Below are 15,188 nucleotides of genomic sequence, written 5' to 3'. Positions count from 1 at the left end.
ATCAAAAACACGATGCAGCAATTCTGTATTCTGTTCCCAACTTGGTTTTGAGAAGATAAAATAACAATCGAATGCAGTTATGCATCTCGATCGTCTCATTATCATTACAAGGCTGAATCTTGTCGGGGGTTTGAAGCTTGTTTTTTTTCTTTTGTTTGTTATTGCCCTGAACAACCATAATGCAAAACAAACCATAAATGGGTTTTCAGAATTTTCACTCAAAAAGCTCTCATTAATAACTTAAACTGCATGTTCCTTAATTTTGCACCAGGAAGAAATAAGTTTATGAAAAACTATTTTTTTAAATGAAACTCACACGAACCGGCTCTTATGCTCGATTCTTTAGACATCAACTTGTAGGTCCCTAATTAAAAATACTGCCAATTTTAAAGTGTATGTGGTTACTTTAAGCCCTATTATTTGGTACGATTAGGCACCAGTTCCTTAGGAATTGGTAAACTAATGAGTACGTATTACAGCATCAATTCTTTATAGGGCAAAATGCAATTTGTTGGGCAGATTAGCTTTAATAAGTCTTTACAAAGCTCATAAAATCTACTATTTCTAAGCAAACGAGGGGCTTTAAATTGTATCAGATGTGGACTGAATTATGAATGCATAATTTAGTGCACGTTCTGGCAAGGCACTTCAAACTTTGTAATATAAATGTAAATGATTTTTTTTTTTCAAGAAGGAAAACAAGAGCCAATAAATTCAGCTGATGTGTCTAGCACTAGAGGTAGCGCACGTCTTACATTTGCAGACATCTGAAATAAACTGATTTTTCTTGCTATGATCATTTTCTTTATTTAAACCATATGGGAGGGGGAAATAAATGCCACTGTGAAATTACTAAAATAAGTCAACATCATTCTCCTTGACTTTTTCTTACAAATACTTAATTACATTGTGCTTAAGATGTGACGTAAAATAAGTGGGAAAATCAGTCCACTTCTAGATTTCCAGTAGCTAAAACAACCAACAGCTGGCTTTGTTGACCTGATGTAGAATGTGCTAGACTACAGAGTTAGGTTTATCTGTAATGATTTGGTATTAGTATTAGCTTTGACTACATTTAAGCTGACGTTTTAGGTGTAGCATGACATGCTAATTTTCCAACTGCTAGCACTTTCATTACAGCTGGACGGCTTCCTTTGTGCTGTCTCACTATTTTTTTTTTTACAGGCAATAAAGAATAAAGTTTTGCTTGTTAAAAAAAAAAAAGAAAGAAACTTTGAAGAGGAGACAGTAAGCTGTTCACTGTGATTAATTCAAATGAAGCATGAACCCCCACCGGAGTGTAGCTCAGATAATTACAGCCAAGAAGATTGGAGCAAATGTTGTCCTGCTGAAGAACGAAGGCAAAGAAAAGCTTGTTTATCCACATCGCGTAGCTCAGGAGGACAGTTGTTGGTTTGAGTGGTTGTTATTGTGCCCGTCTCTAACATTAGTCATATTAAAATAAGGCTTCTCAAAGTGAACTGAAGGTTGTCTCTGCTCTTCAGGTTGCAGAAGACGACACAGTTTTGTTCCGTCTTAGTTCAATGTTCAGATTCCTCCAGGACCCTTTAAGCTCCTGACTTCCAGTAAACTGAGTAAATAATTAGTCCAATGATTTTTTTTTTCTCTGAGAAATCAACACTGCGGGCTTACGCTGCAATATTTTCCCTCTTTAGAGCCGTTTAATCGTTATTCTTAAAAGCATCTCTAATGACCCCATCGATTAGCAGCTGTGAAGCACGATCAATCCGAGAATTATGCCTCGGAATATCAGCGCTAAGTGTCTGCTGCTGTGCGCTGGATGTACTGAATTTGGAGATCAGGAACAAAAACAAAAATAATCTTTTTTTTTTTTTTAATTCCTTCTTTTTCTTCGCTCCTGCTGCGCAGACGCACATTTTGAATCAGATCGTTATGGAAGAAATTAACCACATTTGAAAGGAAAAATGGAAAAAATAAAGGTTGCAGAGGCCAAATAACATTTATTTTCTCTATGTAGATTCAGCTGCTGTTATGAGAGCTTCTCTCATCTTTACGTAGATGCTACTTAATTCGCTTATTTGTGAATAAACTGAAATTAGGCCGCATTCCTGCTGACCTGGAATTAAAATGATCATTTTCAGCCATTTAAACACATTTGTGCTTATTCGCAGCAAGACATTCCTGCATGTAGCCCTCCTCCAAATAAAATAAAAATGAAATAAAATGAAATAAAGTAAAACAGAAAACAAGTTGGAATGTTCTCATTTCATCATCTCAAGTAATTCAAAGTAAACATCTGATTCAGTTGGATTTTAAATGGATATTTTTTTATGTAAATTGTCATTTTACATGAATAATTCATCTGTCTTTTTTTATTTACCTGGAACAAATAGAATCAGTCAGGTCTGACTTCTTCATATTTGATTACAATTGAACAGAACTGTAATTATTGTAAAAAATAAATAAACTGAAACTAATTCAGTATGAGTAAATCGGGCTGCAATGCATATGTCATTACATTTTCATTAGATTTATTTAAATCTACTTTAATATAGCCCTCTGATGAGTTTTGTTGTGAACGCTATATAAAAACTGAACTGAAGTTGAACTCTTGAAAACATAAAAAAGAAAAACTTGGAGCTCTGTGTTTGTACGATGCATCTGAGGGCCGCAGTTTCCAGACAGGAAGTGCTGCTTAAACCCTATAAATGTTGAGCTTAATGAACAGGACTTTGCTTAAAAGTCTCACCAGCCTCGTTTAGTCTGCTTTTATCGAACTCTAGTTCGTTTGCCCAGAAAGTCCGGTTCATTTGGGGAGGTGTGAACGTGCAATCGAACTCTGATCTGTCTAAAAACCTCGGTCTCCATTCGGTTGAAGTGAACTCTGGCGCGGTTTGAATGTATATGTGAATGCCAGTGGCCCAGAGACCGCCCCGAAACCAGGAAGCGGACTACAGCACATGGCCTTCTGGGTAAATACAACCAAAACAAATGCGCATTTCTACTACCAGTTGGAGAAATGGCTCGTGGTCAGACCAGAGACAAAACACAAATCCTAAAACTGCTAAAATTTGATGCCACTCCATTTTGGTTTACTTTTCCAGAAGAAGGAAGCTGCGCTCAGTGTCTTCTTCAGAGGTTTTCGAATAGTTTCCTTCAGTAGTTGTTGGTGCAGTGCCACCACAGGCGAGGGGGGGGCAGGTTGCTCAAAGGGTTTGGCTCGATTGACTCGGTGCGGCGTGAATGAGAACAACACCAGCTGACAATGGAACAAATGTTGACATTTTGGTCCCCAATCAAACCGAGTCTACCGATCTATCAGGTGTGAATACAGCCTAATATTACAGAACTTCATCTCACGTGTAATGTTTTCCTAATTGTGTCACTTTTGCGTGTCTTGCAGGTGATTTAGTGTCCCGGGCCATGCACCACCTCCAGCCGCTGCACATCAAGAACCCGAGCAACGGCACTCCGGTCCATCAGAAGACCAACACCTCGGTCCACTGGGAGCCCGAAGCCCTCTACACCCTGTGTTACTTCATGCACTGCCCGCAGATGGAGTGGGAGAACCCCAACGTGGAGCCGTCCAAAGTCACCTTACAAACTGAGAGGTGAGTCCAACAGGATCTCCGGAGCTCGGCTGCCAGATTTCAGCTCAGATAAGTCAAAACTTCCAATCCCTCAGTAATAGCTGACACAATAATTGATAACCTATAAGGGAGTTTGGTTGTAAAGTGGCTTGCACATGCACCAGATTTTCTCTGTTGGGTATTTCTGTATAAAAGTTATGAGAAATTAGTATCTTACCTGTTATCCCTCATTTTGATGAGCTAACAGCTAATCTGAATGCAGCTAAGACCAAAGTGGATTGCTGCAGTCTTAAATGGTTATTGACATAGAAGTCTATGGTTATTTGCAACCATTTAACAACATAATGTTAGCGCGTCCGGTGCAGTCCTGGAAACTTTTTACAGGACTTTTATATTTCTGCAGAAACACCCATGTAATGCAAAATTGACAGTAGCATAAAGATTTATAAAATAGTGTTCACATGAGCTGCTATGTAACTTTTGAGCTCTTGAACTGTATTGGCAAGCTAATCATGGCATCAGCTCCACAGAACCCCTACTTCAAAATGGCTGAACTGTCCCTGTAACCTGTCAGCACACAGCAATAAGTGCATCCATTTCTACTTCCTCGCTCACGAGTTATTTGCCCCCCACATGAGATCTGGTAAAATGCTGCGTGGGCCGGTCAGCGCTGTCACTTCCCAGCCCGGCAGTGGTGTGTGTCACTTAAATGGACAGATGGACAGATATTCCAACATCTTTTCTCCTCCCTGAGAAGATAAAACTCCATCCCGGCGACCCTGGGGAGCACGAGGAATGTCAGGCGGAGTGACGTGTCAGCAGCAGGCTCTCCCGTCCTGGGAGACAAAAACTCTGCTTAGCATTCGGCTGAGGGGTCGGGGACGAGCGGAGAGGAGCTGAAAACCAGCGTGGGACGAGGAGATGGAAAGCAATTAAATCAGATAGAAGCGTTTTTTAGGGCTTTGGGAAGCCTGACAAGCCTCTGTGAACCTTGTTTAAAATCTACCAGATGTTAAGTAGCTTGGCGTGTTTTAGCTTTAGAGGCTAAATAGGAGGTTGAATCAGTAAAAGCTCTGCGGCGCGTTTATCGATTTAGTCGCCAATTTAAGACAGATGTTTACCCTCCTGTTTACTCCTGTCGCTGCAGGCCTGCTGCTGTTTATCCACGGATGTCTTTACCCCAAGGGTTTTCAAACCAAACCCTAAAAGTGTCTTTTTAACCACCAGACGTCAGTTTAAACCTCCACCTCGAAGAAGACAGAAGAACGCCACGCAAACAAACAAAAAAAAAAAAGAAAATCCCCTTTTTTATTATTCTCACCGGAGTTCAAACTCCCCAAATGTAGTCAAATGCAGAGTGTCAATAACTAAAAGCTGCTACTTCTTTTTTTTATTTATTTATTTATTTTTTAAAATTAAACATGTGCTTACAGCAAATTTACAGAAGGAACCAGGCAGCTGTGCAATCGTAAACAGAACAGTCCCAGATGGTTGGGCTCAGTTGGGCCTGTTCTCATGTTTTCCACCAGTTTCAGATCGACTGTAATCCCCCGGAGGATCATAATGGAGGAAGCACTCTAAAGGGACTTTTACTAATGGATTTGTAATTTAATTTAACACACTTTAACAACCTGTTAAATTGAATATTTTAAGATTTAACTGTGAAATTGACACTAGATCATAGTTTAACAGCCTTAAAGGGGAAATATTTAGTTTTATTACCACCTAATGTGGCATCTTGGGAGTTGTATATAGCCCTAACTTTGTTATAACAAGTGATGTTTTTTGGCGTCCTGAGGAGCTGACTTCTTAAAGACATAATCAAGATTGGTGGACACAAGTGTGTGTGTGTGTGTGGGGGGGGGGGGGGGGGGGGGGGGGGGTGAAGTTTAATATCTGTAATAAAACCCCCCTGTTGAAGAAAAAGGGTTTTATCTTCCTACCTTAAGCAGAAGGGCAAAGTAAAAGGCGCATGCTGGCTTATTGTTCTGTTTGTCATGATTATCGGTTTATTACGGCGAGGCAAAAGGACCGTTTTACAGTCCTGAGAGGGTTCTGGCTGCTGCAGGAACGAGCAGGATCGCCGAGGATGCGTGCAAGGTTTTCGCTGCAAGGAGGTTAAAAGTAACAAAGTGGCTTTGAATATGAAGTCTGTTGGCACCATGATGCACGCCGTCAACAGGCGGTATGATTCAGTCACATTACAGAACGTGATTTTATGAGTTTTCATTTATTCACCTGGTGTAAAAATGATCATTTAGATACCTTTCATAACACGTTGAGCAGGATTATTAAATAAAGAGATGTAACTAACACGTTTTCAATAATTCAGCGGCGAGAAGCAAAACACAGCTTAGGTTTTATGAACAAAGGGGCCTCCGTACGTGCTTACAAACGAGGAAACATGCCAGCTTACTTGGATTCAGATGTTGCTGTAAACAAACCCCAGTAGCCATGGCGTCTTAGTGGAGCCGATGGGCGTCTCCAGTGTTAAAATCTCCTTTTTAAAGAGTTTGTTTCTGTGTATCCATCTCTGCTCTTCACACAGGAGCCACACTGACTGCAGTTCCCCCTCCTAAGCAGTAGGTGCCCCCACTAAAACACATCGTGTCAGAAGAAAAGTCATATGGGTTTGCTTTCACCTTGAGCGGGCGTCTGTTGAAACAAACCTACGTGTCGACTCTTTATCTAATAATTAAAATGCGTTGGATTTCACCACACTGTGCAAGCGTGGATTTGTGAGTCAGTCTCATCTCAGTTTGAATAAAATAAAAATAGTACCTGCACTACTCACAGGGCTGCTTTTGTCAATGAAATTATAGGAATTTTAAAAAATGAAATGAATAAAAACGCTTCTTCTTCAACAAAATGACTCATACCGGTGGTATGCCGCCTGTGTTTTATAACTGTATTCCTTTAAAAAAAGGTTATTGTTACTGATTTATATATGCTGTATATAGATTAACACCAGACGCTAACGCACGGGCTCCTGTGAAACCCAACGAAACACAAACAAGTTTTTTTTTAAGTGAATTTTAAAGGATGAAGGTGTCAGCTGGCCCGCTGCTCGTTTTGATTAAAGAGGGTAATAACGGCATTTAGGGAGGCTGCGGCGTCTCGAGCTGGCTCGCCCAGCTCTGAAGTGTCCGAGTAATAAATTATCAGCATTGATTCGGTGCTGCGGCCTTACACGTATCTACGAGGACATCTTTAATTACTTTACTTTGCTGTTGTGACTCAGGTGTTGGGACAAACTCGCTTTTAAGTGGTTTTATTTTGGAGGAGACGACAAAAGCATCTAAGCTCGTTCAAATTTGTCATCATCAGTGGGAGAAATTCATCCTTTATATAAAAGATTTGTTATATGCTTGTGTTTTGCAGGATTTCTAAACATAAACAGTTTCTTACAGCCAACAATCCTGTTTTGCATGTATAAATTTAACACTGAATTGCTGGGGTTTTTTTGGTTAGAGTTCGTCTCGTGTGAGTTCAGTTGGGCTGAAATGTGTTGTCCTCTGCAGGCCCTTCCTGGTGCTGCCCCCGTTGATGGAGTGGATCCGGGTGGCGGTCGCCCACACCGAGCACCGGCGGAGCTTCTCCGTGGACAGCGACGACGTGAGGCAGGCCGCCAGGCTGCTGCTCCCCGGCGTGGACTGCGAGCCGCGGCAGATAAAGTACGGACGGCACCGGGCAGCGAGACGAAACTCGGCAATAAAGAGAATCTACTGGTCCTCTTCTGGGCGAGAATTAGGCGAGAGTCGGAATCTGTTGTGGCTAAAACATGCGAAACCAGGGGGGGAAATAATTATAATATTGAGCAAAAAAAAAAAAAAAAAAAAAAATCATGGGGTGAGGCAGTTCCTTCTGCCAGAGCCTGACAGCAACAAATGTCTGCTGGAAAGTTACCGAGGGCAAGATTTATACACAGTCAAACAGTGCCACCAGGGTTGTCTCAGTAAAAGGCTCCTTTTGCCTAATAATTCTGCTGCAGATAAGAAAAACACACCGGATTATAAGGATGGAACGTTTTATGAAAAGAACCGTCCCGTCCACCTGTTCAGGGCGTGTGCAAAAAGCTTTGTGCCGTGACGCATCAATGACTCAATCACGTTGATTTAATGTACTAAATATGAAATACAGAATGAATTTAGGTTCATAAGTGAAGAGCTTTATTTATGGACAAAGAAGGACTCAGAGCTTTAGGGTTTAGGAGCTATTTTCCTCTTTTCTGTTCTCACACGGTTTTTCTAAGATTCACAGCAAAGTTCACATTTTTTTAAGAAGCTGTAAATTTGAACTCAATCAGACTGCTGAATATTTACAAAAAACTTTGACATTAAATAGTTATGTTCTGAGCAAAGGTTTACAACTTTAAATCTTTTTTTCTTGCCTGATTTGTGAAAATTGGTTTGAAATAAGCTTATCTTCTCATTTAGTGTAGAAGAAGTGAACCCAGTTTTAACCAAAGACAGCTTTACATCCTTGAAAATAAACAGATATTAGAAAAACTGTGAGGTTGTATTATCTCTTACTAAAGTATGGTATTTCTGGAGTGTTTAAGTAAAAAAAAAAAAAAAATTAAGTAGAAAAGTGAAAAATATACTATGACCCCCCCACCCCATCCCCAAACCAGAACAGAAAAGCTCAGAAGGTTCATTTTTTCAAAGAGCTGTTAACTGAAATCTTAAGAAACTTCAGCGCGTTCTTGAACAACATCCGAGGATGTGTGGAGGGAGAAAGAAAAAAGCCCAACCTTTCCACGGCGGATGGACAGGAACTGAAAGACCTGAGAGACGCATCGAGCTTCAGCTGAACATCCACCTTTCAGTTATCGGCTCTTATGATTTTACCACAAAGCAAGATGATTCTTAATTTTATCTCCGTGCAACTTTTTCAAAGATTCAACCCAAAAACTAAAAAGAAAGATGTGGTTTTGTGACTATTAAGTGGCTAAAAAAACCCACATACCTCTGAAAATGGTTCACTGCTCAACTGGAATTGACTGAAAACTCCTCGTTTGCGTGTTTTTGCTTTTGTCCTCCTCCCGTCCTCGATCCGTTACACAGCTGAGCACCTGTCGCCCCTCTCGTCTCATCGCCCCGCGCTCTTAATTCGGCGGGGTTAAAGAGTCCTCCCGCGTTTCAAATATTTGCAGAGGAAACGAACGAAACGCCGGAGGTGTAAATTAGCCAATTAGCATCTCTTTCCAAATGCCAGATATAATTGTCGGGTGGAATTAGACACATATCACGAGGAGGGCTTCGCTGTGACCCCCGTCGGGAGCTACAGCTGTTTCGCCGCATCGATTAAGACGCTCCGCTGAGACGGAAAGCTCGTCCTCCTGCGCCAAAATACAGGCACAGGACTCAGACATGAATGCAGGCAGCTCAGAAGGTTCATTTTAGTTGTGGAACATCCCATTTTCTGAGCTAAGCTCTGTGTTTTCTTTTCTTTTCTTTTCCGTCTGCAGGGCGGAGGACTGCTTCTGCGCCACCAGGAAGCTGGACGCCGCCTCCACCGAGGCCAAGTTCCTGCAGGATCTGGGTTTCAGGATGCTCAACTGCGGGCGGACGGACCTGGTCAAGCAGGCCGTCAACCTGCTGGGGCCCGACGGCATCAACAGCATGAGCGAGCAGGTCCGGCTCTCAACACACACACACACACACACACTCCTCCTACACGTATATATATATGCAGCTCCAACATCCCACTCTCACCCGGGCGCAGCAGATTCTGAATTCCCAACAAGTACTACCTGGCAGAGCAGTTTGCACACATACTGAGCTCAGACTGCTCCCTCTGAGTAAGCGCTATATGCCTCTGCTGCCTTACTGTTTTCTTTAAATATATTTTTGGTTTAAAAAAAAAAAAAGTCAAATTATTCTCAAGAAAGTGTTGGTTTCTTTGTGTCTGTATCTGTGCTGCACAGAGGTCGGCCGCTCCTGAATATCTGATGTAATATTTATCACCCTGCAGACAAATCACACTATTTCTCTGGCCTCCCTTCTTTTTTTTCCTGCTAAGCTCAGGATTTTTGGAGCTTTTCTTATAAATCCAGATCTTATTTCAGCGGTGGTTTGGGGTGGGGGTTTTTTTGGGGGGGTTTTTTCTGTTGCGTGTGAACTTAGCTTGTTGGTGTTGCTTCAGTGTTTTTTTTTTTTATCTAGCTCTGCCTTTAAGCTACAACATCAGGACTTTTTTTATTTTTTTTATAAAGCTTGCTTCCTGGATCCTCTCAGGAACTAACGTTTAAACCGAAATATTGACACAAAGCATTGTTTTCATTACTGATGGATCTGTAGACGAGGTGCAGATTGACATCTAGCTCTTCTAAAGTGCCTGAAGTTAGTGAAAACTGATGCCACATTTTTGTGAACCCTAAAAGACCATCAGTGGTTTATTTATTTATTTATTTTAGCCTGGGAACAGTCCGAAAAATTATTAAATCAACTGTTGCCAAGGGACCAAATTAAGCGTTTTTTAGAAACTGATTTTGAGAACTAAATAAAAATTCTGTCAGAAACGATCATTTTAGCCTTTGACCCTTTGCGCATACAGTAAAATAGTGTCAACACCAGGGAACATACCTGAATTTATTTATTCGTCTACAGAATACAGAGGGCCTGCCACCCTAGCAGATGATTTGAAATCCTCCGTTGAGCCCGTATGAACTTCTAAACTCTTGATGGCTGGACGGGACCTCTTTTGCACACAGAGAAAATACTTTATCCCGAGTGCCAAACACATATTTTTAACACAAAATGTGAACTATCCACATCTCGTTTAGCCCAGACTAAAATTACCAAGGGGTTTACTGTAACACCCAGCCGTGTCTCGGATTGGCTCCTTGTCCCTGAATTTGAACCAATCAGAAGCAGTGCAGAGCGAGTCAGGACTTCCTGTTTGTAACCCACGTTCTATGTGGGCGATGTAGTTTATATGAACTGGCTGTAACTTTTAGTCGGTGACCAGCAGGTTTATAGAAGCGGCGGTGTGCTAAGGATAAAAATTGAGAAATTAGATCTAAAACGCAGAAACAGTAAGACTTGGAAACAACATAAAGAGGATGATTCTGGAGCCTTGATGCAGGAAGGAGCCCTAAATACTAAAATAAATCATGCAAATAGTCCACATTATGAGAGAAAGCAAGAAACCTCCAAGTTTGAATGTTTATTTTTTGTCCTAGATGCTTTTTTTTTTATCACATGCCACATATAATAAGCTAATGAATGGAGTAGAGCTTTTTGCTTTTGGTCTGATTTAATTTGTAATAAATAAAAAGGCCATCAGGGTTGGTTTTACACCCTCCTGTCTGGAGCAGATGGCGTTGAAGGAGCAATAAAGTAAGAGCTGCAGATTGTCTTCACATCAGGATGATCATCAGCGTCTGGAGCAGCCTGCTGATTAAGTGGATCGGAGTCCAGGACGTATTTCAGAGCGAATTCCTCACGAGAGGGAGGGGGGGGTTAAATCTTCAGCGTGGTGTTGGGTCGTGTGAATGTAGCGGTCTCAGCTCGGGCACAGGAGCTGAGGTCTGTTTGGGGAACCTCACTTTCAGCACATCATTGTCTGCATTGTTCTGTTTGTTTCCTTTTCGACACAGCTGATGAAGTACCCCCCGCAACTCAGAGCATAATGTGCGTGGGCACAACGTGCATACGGTGGCCTGCAGGGATATAAGATGATCACCTCCGATCTCGCTGGGAAGGCAGTTATTCTGAGTAAAAACAAGCCGAGGAACCTGCTGCTTCCTGAGTGTGTTTTATAGCAGGGGTGAGGCTGAAACAAACAGAAAAGAAGAAGGACCTACATTCCTTCAGGGAAATGTTGAGAAGTGACGGAGTTCGAGCTGCTTTGTTCAAAATCTGAGAATAATTTCGTGCACAGTCTCATGCAACATCGTGAGACGTCACACACGGAATATGTACGTGACTCACAGCTACCACTACATCAAATTTTAACTCGATATCTGTGATAACTGACTGTAACAACTATATCTGTGTTTGCTAATGTGGGTAATTGTAAATTGGATCGACTCCAGTTCACCTCTAGTCGTACATGATTATCTAATGATTATTTCCTAAAAGTTTCATTAAAATCAGCCTGATGGTTCTTGAGGTATTTTGCTCACAGACAGACACAGTTCACTCCAAGTAGTTATTGGCAAATTTTTAAACAAAGATTTTGTGGAATCTTCTGGTGCTCCAAATATGTCTTAGGGATCAGTCTCAGCTACTACCACATCAAATTTTAGGTACGTATCTGTAAAACCTATTGAGTTATACCTATTTTGTGTTTTTTAAGGTCAGGTAGGTGTGGCAGCCATCTTGAGTTCGGTTGACTTCAAAAGTTAATCAGTTGTAGATGTGCATCTGGTGATTACTTTCTGCATGTTTCATAAAGATTCGTCTGCTAGTTCATGAGATGTTTTGGTAACAGACACACACGGGCGAAAACATTACCGTCCGCCTTTGCCTTTGTGGAACTCACTTGGAATCGCCGCAACAGTTGCCCCGGATCTTCTCGGTTGCATTTTCTAAACCACCAGCTCAGCAGAGATTTGTTTGCAGAAATATGTAGGAAAAAAAAAAAGCTTTTTGTTCTCTCCTTCTCCCTCCTGCAGGGAATGACCCCCCTCATGTACGCCTGCGTCCGCGGCGACGAGGCCATGGTCCAGATGCTCCTGGACGCCGGAGCCGACATCAACAGCGAGGTCGGTGTCGAGCCGTCGCCGCGGTTTTTTTATTGACGCCGTAGTTTGTCCTAGTTTAATGTGCCTCACTCTGAACCTCCCCCACCCCCAACCCCACCTCCCCCCTCTCCTGATCCCCGTCTGCTCTGTCTCACCTGCTCCCAGCATGCTCTCTGCTCTCCCGGCAGCTCGTTCCGTAAAGCGCTCCTGGTAATAAACGAGTATTATTTGCACGTAAGCAGAACCAGTTTCTCTTGCCTCTGAGACTGAGCTCTAATGCACTGATAGTCTCTCAGCGCTGGCAGCCACTTCATTACGTTTTGCTCCGCAGATATCCAGCAGCGCTTCGCTTTATAGCACATGAATATTACATAACTTCTGTACAAGCAGGTGCTCTTTGTGTAACTTGCTGCCGAACACTGAACTTCGTTGCACTTTTCTGTTCCGTCAAACTGAACGTGTAGTCCCAAGCTCTGTGGGGTTTTTTTCTCTTTCTTTTTCCTTTTTCTTGTGCGTGTGTCACTGCTTTAGTCTTTGGTTTCGCTTGTGTTTTTGTGGAGTTCAAAAAAAAATTAAAAATTAAAAAAAAACGCTCGCCCTTCCCCTCGTAGTTGAGTGTTGTGATTGCTCCGTTTGGTTTTGTGTAGGCTCTGACCCGAAAACAAAGCGCCGTTCGAAATCAGTCGTCGATGCTCGCAAAGGCACGGCGTTAAACTCCTACGAGTGCGGACGGTTTTCAAACTCGGCCGTGAAGTCGAGGTTTTTAGAGGGATGAGGAAAGGCTTCTCTTTCTCTGCCCGCTGTTCGCTCCCCCCCCAAAAAAAAAAAAATAGTTGAAAACAAACAGCCTGGGGAGACGAGCTCGCTGCGCTGGTGACATCTGCCCCATCTGGGGCCACAGCCTCACCTCTGGTAACGCTTTCAGGCAAATCGATTCTTCTAGCAGGAGAGCGACAAAAGCCAAATCCAATCCGGGAACCCGAACGTTGACAAAAGGAAGCGGAGCACCCAGATGGAACGGTCCGATGGGGGCGCCGTTCGGTCCTACGTGCAGACCGCCACTGGGCACTTTAACGGTTTGACTTACAAACACACATCTGGGCGTCACAAGTAGTGGCAGAGGAGTGACGGCGTTGTACCGTCCAACAGTCAGTCAAAACGGCGACAGGGGGTCAGCAGACACAGAGGACACCTCATACTTTACACAGAACTAACAGCACTCGACAGTTTCATAGGAGTTGGTTTGAGGGCATCGTATGGAGCCATTGCTCAGGTGACACGAGGTTAGAACTAACACACATCATGAAGGGTACGCTAAGAGAGGATTGTCATATCTTCTTATAGCACCCTCAAGTCAAGCCACACTGGGTCTTGTTTACATAGATGGCTGCGTTCAGACTGGCGTCCAAACTGGGAGGCGTGGATTGTTGATAAGTGCTGTCATAACAGTCCTCTGTTACCACAGTTGTATGGCGTCATGAAAGGAAGAGGACCGATCCTGCCGAAGCACACCGGTTATTCCCGGCATCCTGCTGTAGGGAGCCTCAGGGTATGACCTCAGGTCACTCGTGGCAGTGATTTGTGACGCCTTCCGCGTGTCTTCCCCCCTCCCGAGACACCACCCTGGTGCAGTCTTTCAACAGCGCCCGTCTACTCAATGTCTCTGCGCGGACATTGTCTTCGATTGTCTCATCAGGGTGCCTGTAATTATAAAGTCATTAATACTTGATTCCTCTAAACAAACAAACAAAGCGCTAACAGTCCCATTGCTGTTTAACGTTAGAGCCAGAATGAAATGCGACGTCATCTTAAACATTTGTTTGGCTCAGCGCTGAAATCGCTTCGACCAGTGTCGCGTTGTCCCGTCGCTGCTTTGTTGGCGAGTCAGCGCCAAAGCTCCTGCATGTTTGATGTTTCGTGGTCATTTTCTTTCCAGTTTAAATTATTATTTTATTTTATTTTATTTTTTTTTATTTTTTTTCAAAATGAAACTCCACGAGAAAAAAAAAAATTGAAAAATAAAAAGTGAAGCCAGACAGACAGAGCGCCCTCAGAAAGCCTGGTCATCAGGCAGACGCAGGTCCCGGTGTCACGCTCACAGAGACGAAACTCAAAGAGGAAAATCTCCCTCTGCCATCTTGCCCACTTTCGCTTCCAACTCTCCTCCCCGCATACTGCTTCTCCTCCCTCTACCGCCGAACTTCACCTATGACTTCCCAGGTGCCAAGCACAGTAAACAAGCACCCCTCAGTTTATCCTGAAACGCGCCAGGCGACGCCACTCACTTTCGCCGTGTTGCACGGACACGTCCCTGTCGTGCAGGTAGTGACGTTTATGACCTGTAACCACTAACCTCTGGCCCTTGACCTCACCCTTGTGCTGAAATGAGGATAATGATGATGATTGCAGTGGTGCGTCATGCTAAGGATGATGCCAGGTGTCCTTCTATTTCTCCTTCCTTGGTCCTATCCATGCAGTGATACTAACAGGACTTAGTTACATATTTAAACAGTTTGTGAAGCTGTGACCCCACTTTGTTTTTTTGCTATGATAAGACTGAGGAAACTCCCAGAGCTGAGCTAAACAGAGCCGCTCAGCCAGCCTGATACACAGCCTCAGGGACACCAAGTGTCTCTTCACTCTTAATGAATGATAAGTTTTGTTGCACTACTAGTGCTGTTGCCTCTAGAATTATTTTTCAACATTAATATTCATCACCACAATCAGAGTTTTGGCAACAGGAAATTAAATTCTTCCTCTTCAGCTCAACATCAATAGCAGCACCAATTAAGAAAGCGTAGCTAGAGAGTTTAGGAGTGTGTGTCTTTTATGAGCTCCCCGACAGTCGAGTCTTTCATTTTTGCCAAGTCTAAACTTAACGCCCCGTCTTCCCCGGGCTTGTTTTGTTTTTTTCCTCCTCTGTA

At 42.9% G+C, this 15,188-nt stretch overlaps 1 protein-coding gene across 2 annotated transcripts in view; it reads left to right on the top strand.

The window, feature by feature from the left end:
• Positions 1 to 15,188, top strand: part of LOC108233295 (ankyrin repeat and BTB/POZ domain-containing protein BTBD11-A) — a 159,494-nt gene that overhangs the window by 130,043 nt on the left and 14,263 nt on the right. Inside the window, exons 3-7 of one of the 2 annotated variants that reach the window (XM_017411665.3) lie at positions 3,386 to 3,593; positions 7,094 to 7,246; positions 9,043 to 9,208; positions 12,196 to 12,285; positions 14,485 to 14,586. In XM_017411665.3, the coding sequence (XP_017267154.1) occupies positions 3,386 to 3,593; positions 7,094 to 7,246; positions 9,043 to 9,208; positions 12,196 to 12,285; positions 14,485 to 14,586 (719 nt within the window). The remainder of the gene's footprint in view (positions 1 to 3,385; positions 3,594 to 7,093; positions 7,247 to 9,042; positions 9,209 to 12,195; positions 12,286 to 14,484; positions 14,587 to 15,188) is intronic. The other variant, XM_017411666.3, reaches the window with a different exon arrangement.

Source organism: Kryptolebias marmoratus, linkage group LG18, assembly GCF_001649575.2.
Source record: "Kryptolebias marmoratus isolate JLee-2015 linkage group LG18, ASM164957v2, whole genome shotgun sequence".
In the NCBI taxonomy this organism is placed as follows: Eukaryota; Metazoa; Chordata; class Actinopteri; order Cyprinodontiformes; family Rivulidae; genus Kryptolebias; species Kryptolebias marmoratus.
Note: the sequence above shows the minus strand (reverse complement) of the source record. Positions and strands in the feature narration are given on the sequence as shown.